Source organism: Pollachius pollachius (genome assembly GCF_949987615.1).
Source record: "Pollachius pollachius genome assembly, chromosome: 9".
NCBI classification, from domain to species: Eukaryota; Metazoa; Chordata; class Actinopteri; order Gadiformes; family Gadidae; genus Pollachius; species Pollachius pollachius.
Genome location: NC_136942.1, coordinates 23,662,556 through 23,675,516, shown reverse-complemented (window position 1 = coordinate 23,675,516; position 12,961 = coordinate 23,662,556). Strand labels below are relative to the sequence as shown.

Here is a 12,961-nt window from a genome sequence, read left to right as displayed (position 1 = left end):
AAAATATTTTGATTTAATCAATAACAAATAAAAGCAGGAGGGACTCACGCAGGGAAGGTGAGGAGGGAGGGGGTGTGGCAGACCAGGTGGAACACTTTAGGACAGCGGTCGCAGCAGAGCAGCTCTCCACCGATCTGGCACACCGCACAGAAATCATCGCTCTCCATCTGTCCGTCAGATGGTTGCCTGGTTACGACAGCCTCCTGTTGCCTGGATACGACAGCCTCCTGTTGCCTGGATACCAGAGCCTCCTTTTGCCTGGATACGACAGCTTCCGGTTTCTTGGATACGACAGCATCCTGTTGTACGAACAAGGCAGCTTCCTGTTGCCTGGCTATGACTGTTGCTTGTTGCCTGGATACGACAGCTTCCTGTTGGATGGATATGACAGTTTCCTGTTCCCCGAATACGACAGCTGCCTGTTGCCTGGATACGACAGCTTCCTGTTGCATTAGTGAGCAGTGGAGGTCCTCCCCCGTGGCTCTGGACACCACCTCTGCCTCAGGCAGGGCGTCGTCCTCCAGAACCAGCAGCACCTCCTGGTCCTGATCCCAGTCCAGGGCGGAAGACTCTCGGTCCGGATCCACCTGGATCACCATGTCCTGGTCTGGATCTGGATCTGGATCTGGATCTGGATCTGGATCTGGATCTGGATCTAGATCTGGATCTGGATCTGGATCTGGATCTGGAACTTGATCTGGATCTGGATCTGGATCTGCATCTGAATCTAGATCTGGAACTTGATCTGGATCTAGATCTGGATCTGGATCTGGATCTGCATCTGAATCTAGATCTGGAACTTGATCTGGATCTAGATCTGAATCTGGATCTAGATCTGGATCTGGATCTGGATCTGGATCTGGATCTGGATCTTTATCTGGATCTGGATCTTGATCTGGATCTGGATCTGGATCTTGATCCAGCGGTGCCAATTCAGTAGTGTCTGCTGATGCTAGATGGCCCCAGCTGCTCTGTAACAAAGGCTGCGGCGTGTTGGAGGCGGCCTCCCTGTGAAGGCTGCGCTCCTCGGGCTCCACCGTGCCACCGCAGCAGTCCAGGGGCTCAGGGCTGCAGGACGTTGGGGCAGTGTGGTCCGGAGGAATGGGGTCTGGAGGCCCTGGTGGCTGGGCTGGGGGGGACACAGTGCCCCCCTGGTGCGTGTCGGATGTGTTTGGATTGAAACCATTCTGTGCAAAGAGATATAAATATACCTTAAAGTGGCAATCTCCAGATCTTCATGCATAGTAAAGCCCCTGCCTCTATGAGGAGACAGTGGGGCTGATATAGATGTCTGTAAAGCCCCTGCCTCTATGAGGTGAACAATGGGGCTGATATAGATGTCTGTAAAGCTACTGTCTCTTTGAGGAGACAGTGGGGCTGATATAGATGTCTGTAAAGCTACTGTCTCTTTGAGGAGACAGAGAGGCTGATATAGGTGTCTGTAAAGCTTCTGTCTCTTTGAGGAGTCAGTGGGGCTGAGCTTACAGCCCATTGATTAAAGCTTCTGCCCTGCATGCAGGATAATTAATGTTACGAATTGTTAGACTGAAGAATGGCTGCTTACAGATTACTTCTTTAACGTATGCATAATAATGCATAGAAATGCATACACAAACAAGGAATAATGAAATAGGACAAAATGGATTTTACAATCAAACATTAATTTTACTTAACACTACAATTTGCAATAACTTTCATTCAAATGTCTGGTGCAGAGTTGTTTATGTGCTAGCCCTCTTAATTCAGTTGGCAGGGTGTTTAATCCAAAGTGAATCTGTCCACTGCCACAGCGTTAGGGCTGACCGTCGAACATGACCTTCTAAGGTCCTACGCTGGTCCTACCTGATGAGAAGAATGGACCAGCGCAGGCCCCGGCTGGAGCCGGTGAGGTGGCCATTGGACCCGTGTCAGAGTCACCCTGGGCCCCGGGGCCATGGAGCGCAACGTCTGGCGAGCCCCAGTTAGGTCTTCCAAACGTTCCAGGCAAACTAAAGCGATGAAGGAATTACCCAGAATCCTCTTGGCCTCTGGGTGAATCCTGCATTATGTATGTACAATAGAAGTCAGGTCATTATGACAACAAACAAATTCATGCATTTAGTTTTCTTTCTGGTAATGTAATTCCTATCCAAATGGGTGGATTTTAGAAGATTAATTGGCTAAACTGGAGCCAGTTTTAGATGACTTGAGGAAGATAGGTTGTAATCATACACCGCAGCACACACACACACACGCACACACACACACACACACACACACACACACACACACACACACACACACACACACACACACACACACACAAGTTGTCCATTCCAACAAAGCTATGTGGTCCAGTATGTTTCCTTCCCTTCATGCTACCTGATTCTCCTGAGTAAAGCCCTTTTGCATCCATCAGGGTCAGCAGATTGTCTCCTCGTCCTTGCAGAGGTCTTCCTCCGTAGGTTGCAGGGCTGGTCTGGTCCCATCGTCTTCATCTCTGAGGCTAATGTGGACCAGCCTTGTAAATAACACTTTTTCAACTCCTCATCACTGGATTCATAGCCCAAAAATAATTTGCCTCATACATCTTAAAAAAATAAATAACCAAAAAAATGTAAAGAATAATAAATATCATGGCAAGGCTGAGAAGATGTATTGTACAATATATATATATATATACATATGTATATATGTATCTATATAACATAGCTTTACCCTTCAGGCTCTTCCCACTGCACCGCGGTAGATCCAGAAGCTACATGCTATCACTCCATCCAGCTCCTCTCTCCCCTCCAGCTGCTCTGGGCTCTGCTGCGAGGCTCTCAGGTGAGGAGCTGTGGCTCTCAGGTGAGCGGCTTGGTGAGAGTCTTCTCCGTGTAGCAACACCCCGGCCCTCAGGGCAGGTTACCATGGTGCTGCCTTGAGTGACTGAACCCTCTCCAGGTGATGAGTCTCTCTGAGGATAAACACACCAGGAGAAGATAGTAGTGACGCTCTGTTGACAGCAGAACAATCAAACCTGATAATCAAACCTAGCGGGCTGAGATCCTCAATGTAGGACGCTCAACAACAGGTGAAGAGATGTGTCTAGATCATGCTACAGATATCATACTATGCTTGATAATGAGGATCTGCTGAAGGGGGGGGGGGGGGGGGGGCTGAATCGATTGCCAAGGGGGAAATTATCTCCCAAGGCTTCAATTATCATGTTATTGTTGTGTAGTTTAACTTGTAGATGCCAGCTTTAGAATGGCTAATGATATTGTTATGATTACCTAACCAACATTTACAGTAAGGACACTCATGCATTTGTATCAATGTATCAAAACATCCATGCACACAAATGAGGGAATGAATGAATGACTTTAATACAATTATAAAATAAAATGTGCAAAAGGAAGGAAAAAACGTGTGCGCGTGGGTTTTTGTTGGGGCAATATATATTGGTTCCTTTTATTTATCGTTTAATTATATGTGAGTATGATTATTGAACGTTAACAGTGTTAACTCAGTTAACACGTTAATATTCAAATGTCCTGTCCCTTATACTACATCATTGACACGCTAGGGGTCGCTGTGTTTGGCTTTCATCGTAAACATCCGGCCGCAAATCTCGCTCAAGAGCGAGAGCTCTCGTAATCCCGTTCCTCTTTCTTCTCGCCTCCAAGATGGTAGGTGCTAACACGAATCTCTGTGCTCACGCTTCAACACAAATCTACCTCCATCCTTATTCATCTACCCTGGAAAATATATTTAGACAACATTAACAAACATAATGAAGTCGTACTGGGTGTGCCAACGGGTTATGGACGGTATCGATGCGTATACTTGATGCAAATTGAACCACGGTCTGCCGTCGCAGAGTCCGTATTGTCAGCCCTCCGGTTCTGAAACATGAACCCAACATTACGCCTCGGCTCACCTCCGGACGGAGGCTCGGGTCCGGAAAGCAGGTCGATACTCTGATCGCATGGGATAGCTGATAAAGTGTGCGGTTCGCGTCCTAACACGGAGCCCAGACCAGCGCGATGCTACCGCTAACCTGAGCAACCCGAGGCGATAACGCGGGGCTGTTAACCACGGCGTAGGGGAGCTGATAATGTGGCAGACGTGTATAACACCCCAGGGGTGGGTTACAATAGTTGGGTCTAATGCTAGTGAGCGGTGTCCCCAGTCCACGCGTCCTGCTGTATGATGGATAAGTGTTGGGGTCCCCGCTGCTGTGTGATTAACGACCTGCTCCTCCGTTCAGCCGACCAAGAAGACGAAGACCAGGAAACTTCGTGGGCACGTCAGCCACGGACATGGTCGCATCGGTGAGTCCGAAGCGCTGTCGTACACGTGTTATTAACACCCCCACCCTGGGATGAGGACTACCTGTTTAAATGCCTCCTGCGCTGAGGAATGACTTGAGTTTCTGTCCCCTCGTCTGCAGGCAAACACAGGAAGCATCCTGGAGGTCGTGGTAATGCTGGTGGTATGCACCATCACAGAATCAACTTCGACAAATAGTGAGTTGTCCCGTTTTCCCTTCCAAGATAACTTGGACCAATGCATGTTATGGATTGCGTTATTTACCGGGCAAACCGCTGGGCAGCTGTCAAGCAACTATTTCTATAATCTGGGTTAACTATACTTTCTGCATGATGTGACGGGCTGCTTTAGTAGAGCAGAAAGTGGCCCCTGTAGAGACTAGAGTCTCGCCTCGATACACAGGTTGTCTTGGTGTGCTAGAGCTCTCTTAGATCAACGGCTGGTCCTACTCTCCGACTGGCCCTCTGGTTGGCCAGTCACCCACATGGGCAGTCACAGTCTAATGTTATACCTGCACTGACTGCTGTTGGTGGGCTTCAAAGGTTGTTCAGTTGGATGTCTTCTAACAGGACACATTTATTTTGCACTGGTTAGTTAAATACATGCTGTGTCTTTGTGTGTGTGTGTGTGTGTGTAGCCATCCTGGGTACTTCGGTAAGCTGGGTATGAGACATTACCATCTCAAGAGGAACACCACCCATTGCCCCACCATCAACCTGGACAAGCTGTGGACTCTGGTGAGCGAGCAGACCAGGGTGAACTACGGCAAGAAGCCCGAGGGACCGGCCCCCATCATCGACGCTGTGCGCGCTGTAAGTATCCTCAACCATCGGTCACCTTACTGGAGTGAATGATGTGGGAGCAGACTGGCCCTCGTTGGTGGGTCTAGACGGCCACAGTGCAGAGGAACAGTATTCTGATGGTCCCCTCCTGGTGGTGGATCAGATCATGTAAACATCCCTGATGTAACTAAGCCTAGACCAGGGGCTACTAGGTGGTTATAATGTTTAAACCATCCCTTATGTTGCCAGGTTTTAGTGACTTATGGGCAGTTCTTGGTGGACTTGTGACTTAAGTTTTCAGGTTTGCACTAGACCCATTTTTATCAGCATCGATGGAGACCCTGGTTTGTATTGTGGAAACTAGTGAATTCAAAGTGTGTCTGAGTCTGTTTATTCACGTGTTTGAAGTGAATGGATGCACATGTAGTAACAAGTGATAACAAAGCAAATGTTTTGCTACAATGGTATTTTTCTCATGAAGGGAAGATACTGGAATATAATCCAAAAGAAAGATTTACTCAAAAGACAGCCTTCATGAAGTTGCTCAGTCTAGCTAGTCAAGTCTCTCACTGCTGTATTCCATAGGTTAGCATATTTCTGCCTGGTCGTAGGACAGCTGCTGACTGCATGTTGACTGTCTCCTCCTCCTCCTCAGGGCTACTACAAAGTGCTGGGCAAAGGCAAGCTGCCCAAGCAGCCGGTGATTGTGAAGGCCAAGTTCTTCAGCCGCCTGGCGGAAGAGAAGATCAAGGCCGTGGGCGGAGCCTGCGTGCTGACCGCATAGAGAACCTCTGTTTCTGTTTTTGCAAAAAATAAATGTACAAAGGGGACCCGGTTTCTGTATGCTGTGTGGTTTGTCTCTCAAACGCAGTCTTAGAACATGAGCGGTGCGTCGGTGGCGTGGTCACTTTAATAATGAAGGTTCCAGTCTTAGAACATGAGCGGTGCGTCGGTGGCGTGGTCACTTTTATAATGAAGGTTCCAGTCTTACAACACGAGCGGGGCGTCGGTGGCTTGGTCACTTTTATAATGAAGGTTCCAGTCTTAGAACATGAGTGGTGCGTCGGTGGCTTGGTCACTTTGATAATGAAGGTTCCAGTCTTAGAACATGAGTGGTGCGTCGGTGGCTTGGTCACTTTGATAATGAAGGTTCCAGTCTTAGAACATGAGCGGTGCGTGGTCACTTTGATAATGAAGGTTCCAGTCTTAGAACATGAGTGGTGCGTCGGTGGCTTGGTCACTTTTATAATGAAGGTTCCAGTCTTAGAACATGAGCGGTGCGTCGGTGGCTTGGTCACTTTGTTAATGACGGTTCCAGTCTCGGGTCACAACATCATGGTCTTCGAATATAAACGACCCTGTATCTCATGGACTGAATCTTTGCAGACCACTTTGACTACTGCATTCAGTTAATGAGGGGGATTTGTTTGATTTCACCTAGCCAGAATTTCAAATATGAGCTTGTTATTTTTAAGATGAAATTATTCAGTGCAGGTCCTGCTGGGTTGGAGCGTACGTGTCTTCTACTGAAAAAATGAAGCTCTCATTTCCCCAAACAGAACAATTTCCAAGTGAATATAATTTACCATATATTTTAAAGGAGACTGCACGTATGAAATAATTCAGTGCATGAACCATTGATTGTGAGGGATTGTAACTAGCTGTAATACATCAGGACCCTGGAGGTCCTGAATGCATGGATAACTATAATAAAAGGTAATATCAAATCTGTTATTTTGATTATGACTTAAGCTTATGAAACCCCAAATATCAAAATTTGAATATTACATATCAATAAAATGATTATACAGCGGTAGGTCCGGAAAAGTACAGTGATGTATATGTACTCAGTGCTTGGTTTTGGCCCCTTTGTGAACCAGGTTTTGGTACTTCAGTGTGCAGGTGCCACACACACTGGACTTAATAAAGCACAGTGGACCAACACCAGCCGATGACATGGCTCCCCAAACCAACACTTGCTGTGGAAACTTCACACTTCACTTTAAGCAACTTGGATTGTGTGCCCCTCCCTTCTTCTTCCAGGCTCTGGGACCTTGGTTTCCAAATGAGATGCAATTTGCGTGGACCACTGAGCAAAATACCTTTTTTCTCTTTTTTTTGAATTTGGCGGTTTCGTAAGCTGCAAGCCATAATCATCAAAATTATAACGAAAAAAGGCTTGAAATATCTCACTTTGCATCTAATGTGAGTATATATTATTAGTTTCACCTCATCTGTATAATGACGCACAATGAAACCCTCTGGTATACTCATGCGAGGATCAAACATATGGCTATTGCTATAAACTGTGAAGGATTGCAACTATAAGAAATGATGAATGTTGAGCTTCAAACTAGCATCCTCCATCATTGTGACACACCAAACCGCCTCTAATCTAGGGTCTGATAGATGTTGGTGGACCCCCTGCGGTCTGATCTTAACCATGGGCCTATTAAAGAAGATCTTAACCAACGAGCAGTAGGGCTTCAACAGGCGGGACTGTGTTCAGGATATCCGGTAAAACCAAACCAAGGCTGTGCGTAAACGGCGAGCAAATATGTTTGCAATTTTCTCCAATTCATGCTCTCTGAGTATGGGACATTTGTCCTGGTTAATCTTACAACCTGTCGTTCCTAGGCTTCGTATAATCAGATGTCACATTTCCGTCCTGGTATATTCTAAATTTAAATAAACACGTCATTGATATATTGTGACGTCATATCTACGGACGGGCGCTGTCACCCATGTAGAGCTCAGAAGAAAAAATCATAAAAAAGAACAGATAGCATGAACAGATCGTCTGAGCCGTCCTGGTTTGTAGCCGTTCATGGAGAACCAGACCGGGCTCGAGTTGTCGCTGCGCCGTGTGGCCCTCCTCGGCACCGAGGTTCTGAACCGGGCCTCAAGGAGACGTGCGGACTGCACCGCCTCTGCTGCCCGACTGAGTCCTCTCTCAACCGTTCAGAAACACGGGCAAGATCCTCCTGAGGTGCGTCAAAACCTCTCTTTTGGAGAGCCCCTCTCTTGCGTGACGACTAATGTCCGGTATCCTCTGTTTGGTGTGTGCTTGTTGGCGTTTGTTTGCAGAGAACCCACAGGTATACACCTCTGGACCAGACGCATCTGGACCAGGCCTTTGAGACCATGGGAGCGTTGATGGTCCAGAGCAGCCATCAGTGCATGGTGAGGCGCTTAATGCTCTACAGCCGGAGCGATATTCACATCGGTTATTTTACTAAATTGAGCCTTCTTTTCGCCAGTGTAGGCTCGTCTTGGTCGATCAATATTAAAATGTCAGTAATACGGAGTTTGCCAGGTCTTTGTCACTCTTTCTAAAGTTCAGGGTGTCACTGAAGTTCTTTAATGTGTTATTGTCAACAAACACAAAAAAGGCGTTGATGGTCTTAACGTTTACATAAAGCTGAGCAATTTATACAATACCACGAGATTGACAAAATAATGTGCTAACAATGAAGGCAGTGGTAACCTTCTCGGACGTGTTTGGGTGGCCCATGGCTGCTTCTGTTTCTGATAATTGATCCATGATCAGCTGTCACTGCGAGCACATTGATTGACTGCTTATGCGGCACTGGGTGTTTGAAAAGACGGGAACATTTTACCCCATTCAAACCATTTCACTAAGGTATGAAAAACAACAAATGATTTGGTCGCTGAACTGTATTATTCTGTTCGTTATTTTACTGGTATGTGTGGTCATTTCTGCTATGCACAGCATGGTCAGCAGATGGCGCTATGTGCCTTTTACTGTTGCATCAGGAGCTGACGCCAGTACATTAGAAGTACAAGTATAAATTGTGTTATCTTATTCCCAACAGGTAAACCGACCATAAACCAAACCACGATAATAGAGGATATATAGGTAGAATCACAGTGACTTATTTTGGTATAGACAACTGTTATGTTAACTGTTATGTTGTCTTAGATGATAGTTTATATAATCCTAAAATTATTCAGATAACTATTATACATACTTAAGACATTTTAAATACTTTCCTGGTGTTTTCCATTGCTTACCTGTGTACGACTTATCAAACTTAATCGGAGAGTTTTCTATAGCTAAACCGTTACTTGCCTGTAATCCCAGGAGAGAAAAGCGTTAAAAGATCATTTACATTATTATAAAGAGATGTGTTTATTGTGTTTTATATGGATTGTTAATGATAACAATCAAACAATTGCCAACCCTAAATTTAAAGGTTTGATTATAAGTTACATTTGGTTATGATTTAAAATAATACAAGTGTATATAAAGGAGAAGAGTGTCAGTACGGGATAAGTCTTTTGAAAAGTGCACTCTGACTTCCTTGGGAAGGGGCCTTTATGTTGTATTGTTGTTGAGCCATTTCGGAATCCATCCCTTTGTTACACACCCAAATTGTGACATCTCAACGTTATAGATTTCTAGATAGAAATGGCTGCCCAGTGAGTTAGTTCTGTGTGTGTTCCAGAAGGTCCATCGACCGGACGGCTGCTCTGAGCTCAGTGTAGCGGAGAGAAGTCATGCCTCCAGGTTCCACCGGGCTGCTGGCAGAACCCCCAAACCGGCCAGCAGGACAGAGGGAAGGCCTCTTCAGAGCACAGCCGCCTATTCAGTAAGCACCGATAAGAGGGCCAACACAGCTTCTCAGTGAGGTTAAAGGACCGTTCGTCCCAGGTTAACTCTTGACATTGTCCAGATTTAAAGGGCCTTTAATATAAGAATATAGGTCACGTGATGATGCCTGTTCAGCCAGTTCAGTAGATATGATGGCTGACAGAATGGCTCCAGGGTTTTTAATTTAAAGATGACCCCTGAAAGCCCTCCATCATTCAGATATATAGTAGGCTGTAGTTATAGTGGCAACAATGAATTTTACATTTTTTAATTATATATTATACGAACAAACAAATAATAATGAATCAAACAATTGAGAACTCGACAGTGCGTATGGCGATTTGTCAACACACACACTATATACTAATGGACCATGTTGACCACATATTTATTTGAGTGGCACACAATGTCCTGCTATGTTATGAACAAATGAATGATGACAAATCAGGCAGCTGAGATCTCCACTCTGCCCATAGGGAGACGAGTGTCCGACAAACACAATGACATATTTCTATATATATGGTTACATTTGAGACATTTTCAAGACCTGTAGCCAATATGTTTTTGGAAGCAAAAGGTGAATTTCCAGTGTGAACACAACAACGTGGATATTTACAGAGTGTCCATTCTAAGTTATTCCTGCATGGTTCTTGTTGTTCTCTTCAGGACTTCCACATTGAGGTGTCCCCAGGGACCTACACCATCACGGCCAGCCTGCCCCACGTCCATCAGCAGGCCCAGAGGGTCAGCCTCCACGCTGGAGATAGCATCACGCTAAACTTTGACCTCTCACCCCTCTCCTGACCAATTCACATTTGATCATCACAGAAGACAATAAAACTGTGCCATCTATTCCATTTCAAATTATTCCCAATCTGTCACAAGCCCTTTGGGAGTCGCCCCTACAGAGACCTCAGACGTAGGGGTGTCCATTCAGATGATTGTTGGATGAGTCATCCTGCCAGTGGGCACGTGTGATGTAATTCCTACAGTGGCCACATGTGATGTGAAATAGAGATTAACAGGGAGTCAAGTGAAATCTGGGCCCTTTAACTTGTCTCCTTATATTTTTCAGTTGTTTTTTGATAATTTATTTGACACACGTATATGTATCTGCTGCCTAATGTGATTCCAGATGTGTACAGTATTTTATTTGACATGAGTTATAATTATTTTTTCTCCTCAGGGCTTCTCGAATTGCACAATGTCAATTTTGTAAATAATAAAGGGTATTCTTGTTTGAACACACTTGAGTCGTGGCACTTGTTTTACATTACACTACATTTAATAATTGAGCACTTAAAATTATACAATTACTATTATTTGTATTTAATATTTCATATTTGTATCTTCCCTTCTTTGTGCGCTAGTTACATCTCAAGACAATCTCACACATCAGTCATACAGAAGCGTAGTATTGTTTATGGGGAACAATTCATCCTCAGGTGAACAGCCGTTGCTGCATTTGTTTTAGAGCTAGTTGGGGGTCTGGGTTGGAAATGCGTCCCTTCAAAGACTGCTCTGATGTCTGCTCTCCTGACAGAAGAAGCGACGGTTTGGAACATGGAGCTGTGGTTTGGAGACAGGCTGACCTGCAGCATGGGGAGGCTGAAGCGGGCAGGCTGTATAGCTCTTCTGGCCGCTGGCGTCCCTGGATTAAATAAACAAATCCATTCAGTAGTACCTCCATCAAACATGTGGCTTTCTGGGAGCAGCGGCACTCTAAAGAACTTTTGGGATGTTTCTCATTCAGCGGGGCCGTGTTTCACAGACAGGCGTCGTGTTGATTAGCCATTTCCAAATTCCTCCAGGTGAGAGGTTCTCTGGCTGGAACCAGGTCATTGGTGTTGATCTGTAAACCACCGAGGACCCTCCCTTGAGGTCAAAGATTGAGAAGTGGCTGATCAACTTGTAATGTATAGTGGTGCAATGACGGCTCCTTAAGTAGGAGTGAGAGGGGATCTAACTCCTCACCTGGCATCCTGTGTTGGGGTTCAGGGGTGCTCCTTCGCCAGTACCTCCAAGGAGGTCTGCTCTGGTCCCTCTTGGGCCTGAACGTTGGAGGGGACACCGCGACGGTCTCCCCCTCCGCCGTGGCCAGAGAGGACCTGCTCCTCAACACCTCTGTGGCAGCAAGGTCCTCCAACAGGAGACTGGCCTCCTCCTCCAGCTTCGCCCTCTCACATCCCCCCACGCCTCCCAGGGGGCCGGCCCACGCACAGCGCCCGTGTGTTGATTGGCCGGCCCTGAGGTGAGCCCAGGGGGCGGTGGGGGAGCAGGGCCAGCTTCGAGACAACCCTGGAACCCCCTGCTCCTGGACCAGCCGGCCGTAGTCGGAGGAGGAGACGGGGACCGCCAGAGACCTGGGGACCACAGCCACACAGCCGCTCCACGACCGCACCCAGAGGCGGGGGCCGCCGTCAGCTACTCCGTGGAGGAGGGGGGGGGGGGGGGGGTTTGTCAGCAAGGCTAGAAACTAGCATACGGATCGTAAACCGTCAGTAGGGCAGGCATGTAGAAGGGTGGGGGGGTTAGACTCCCAGCTCAAAGCTTCTGGGTTTGACCAGTCAGGCGACCAGTGGGGGCCATAGTTTATAAATAACTAACTAAACTGACTCAATAATAAATAACTAAATGGTGTTTATGTCACAATAAAAGTTGGGTCTAATGGCAGTTTAAATTATTTTTAAAAAATCAATATATCCCAGATGTTTAATATTGAGACTAGACTTATCAGTTTTTATGGTACTTTCCTCTAAAGCCTCTAAATACCATGGGTACACATGGTATTTAACCGCTAAACCTGGCAGTGTTACGTCTGCCTCTGGTTTGAATAACAGCTTCTGCTAAATGTCTTAAAGGTGGCATATCATACCACCAGGTGCGAGTGGGACTAGCCATTATAAGCCGGTTTTGATATCGGCCTCTTCTGACATCACACGTGGGCGTGTCCACCTAGATGTGTGCTGGGTAGATCAGTCTACCAGCCTACCCAGTGGACTGTAGCAAACGTTGCTCATCTATACGTCACACATCTAGATGGACACGCCCACTTGTGATGTCAGAAGAGGCAGATTTTCAAAACGGCTTGTAGCAGCTAATCACACTCACACCTGGTGGTAAAATATGTCACCTTTAATAAAAGCAATCCAATGTAGCCTGTGTTGCACCCCAGTAGACACCTGGGTCCCCCTCCTCCCCGTACCATTCAGAGAGTCCTGCTGCTCGATCACCGCCGTTACCAGCCCCGGCCCGTACGGCCTCCCCA

The 12,961-nt window shown here is 46.4% G+C and overlaps 2 protein-coding genes across 3 annotated transcripts; both read left to right on the top strand.

Annotated features, from left to right (window-relative positions):
• The first annotated feature begins 3,634 nt into the window (after window positions 1–3,634).
• Window positions 3,635–5,913, top strand: rpl27a (ribosomal protein L27a). The gene is made up of 5 exons (XM_079743623.1): window positions 3,635–3,653; window positions 4,235–4,298; window positions 4,418–4,493; window positions 4,934–5,108; window positions 5,734–5,913. Exons 1-5 carry the CDS (start codon window positions 3,651–3,653, stop codon window positions 5,860–5,862), a joined length of 447 nt encoding a protein of 148 aa, XP_079599749.1. The 5' UTR covers window positions 3,635–3,650; the 3' UTR covers window positions 5,863–5,913.
• A 1,779-nt stretch (window positions 5,914–7,692) lies between these two features.
• akip1 (A kinase (PRKA) interacting protein 1) lies at window positions 7,693–10,941 on the top strand. 2 transcript variants are annotated; one of them, XM_079742687.1, is made up of 4 exons: window positions 7,693–8,067; window positions 8,166–8,261; window positions 9,548–9,691; window positions 10,360–10,941. In XM_079742687.1, exons 1-4 carry the CDS (start codon window positions 7,906–7,908, stop codon window positions 10,495–10,497), a joined length of 540 nt encoding a protein of 179 aa, XP_079598813.1. In that variant the 5' UTR covers window positions 7,693–7,905; the 3' UTR covers window positions 10,498–10,941. The 2 variants fall into 2 exon arrangements, with proteins under 2 accessions (XP_079598813.1, XP_079598814.1); XM_079742688.1 differs by lacking the exon at window positions 8,166–8,261 and having other exon boundaries at window positions 7,695–8,067.
• The last annotated feature ends 2,020 nt before the right edge of the window (window positions 10,942–12,961 follow it).

What these genes read in the sequence shown, in the direction of transcription:
- akip1 (XM_079742687.1), top strand. Translation starts at nt 7,906, where the DNA reads ATGGAGAACCAGACCGGGCTCGAGTTGTCGCTGCGCCGTGTGGCCCTC. An exon ending in ACGGGCAAGATCCTCCTGAG is followed by an intron (nt 8,068 to 8,165) that starts GTGCGTCAAAAC and finishes GTTTGTTTGCAG; the next exon opens with AGAACCCACAGGTATACACC. An exon ending in AGAGCACAGCCGCCTATTCA is followed by an intron (nt 9,692 to 10,359) that starts GTAAGCACCGAT and finishes TGTTCTCTTCAG; the next exon opens with GACTTCCACATTGAGGTGTC.
- rpl27a (XM_079743623.1), top strand. An exon ending in CCACGGACATGGTCGCATCG is followed by an intron (nt 4,299 to 4,417) that starts GTGAGTCCGAAG and finishes CCTCGTCTGCAG; the next exon opens with GCAAACACAGGAAGCATCCT. An exon ending in TCATCGACGCTGTGCGCGCT is followed by an intron (nt 5,109 to 5,733) that starts GTAAGTATCCTC and finishes CCTCCTCCTCAG; the next exon opens with GGCTACTACAAAGTGCTGGG.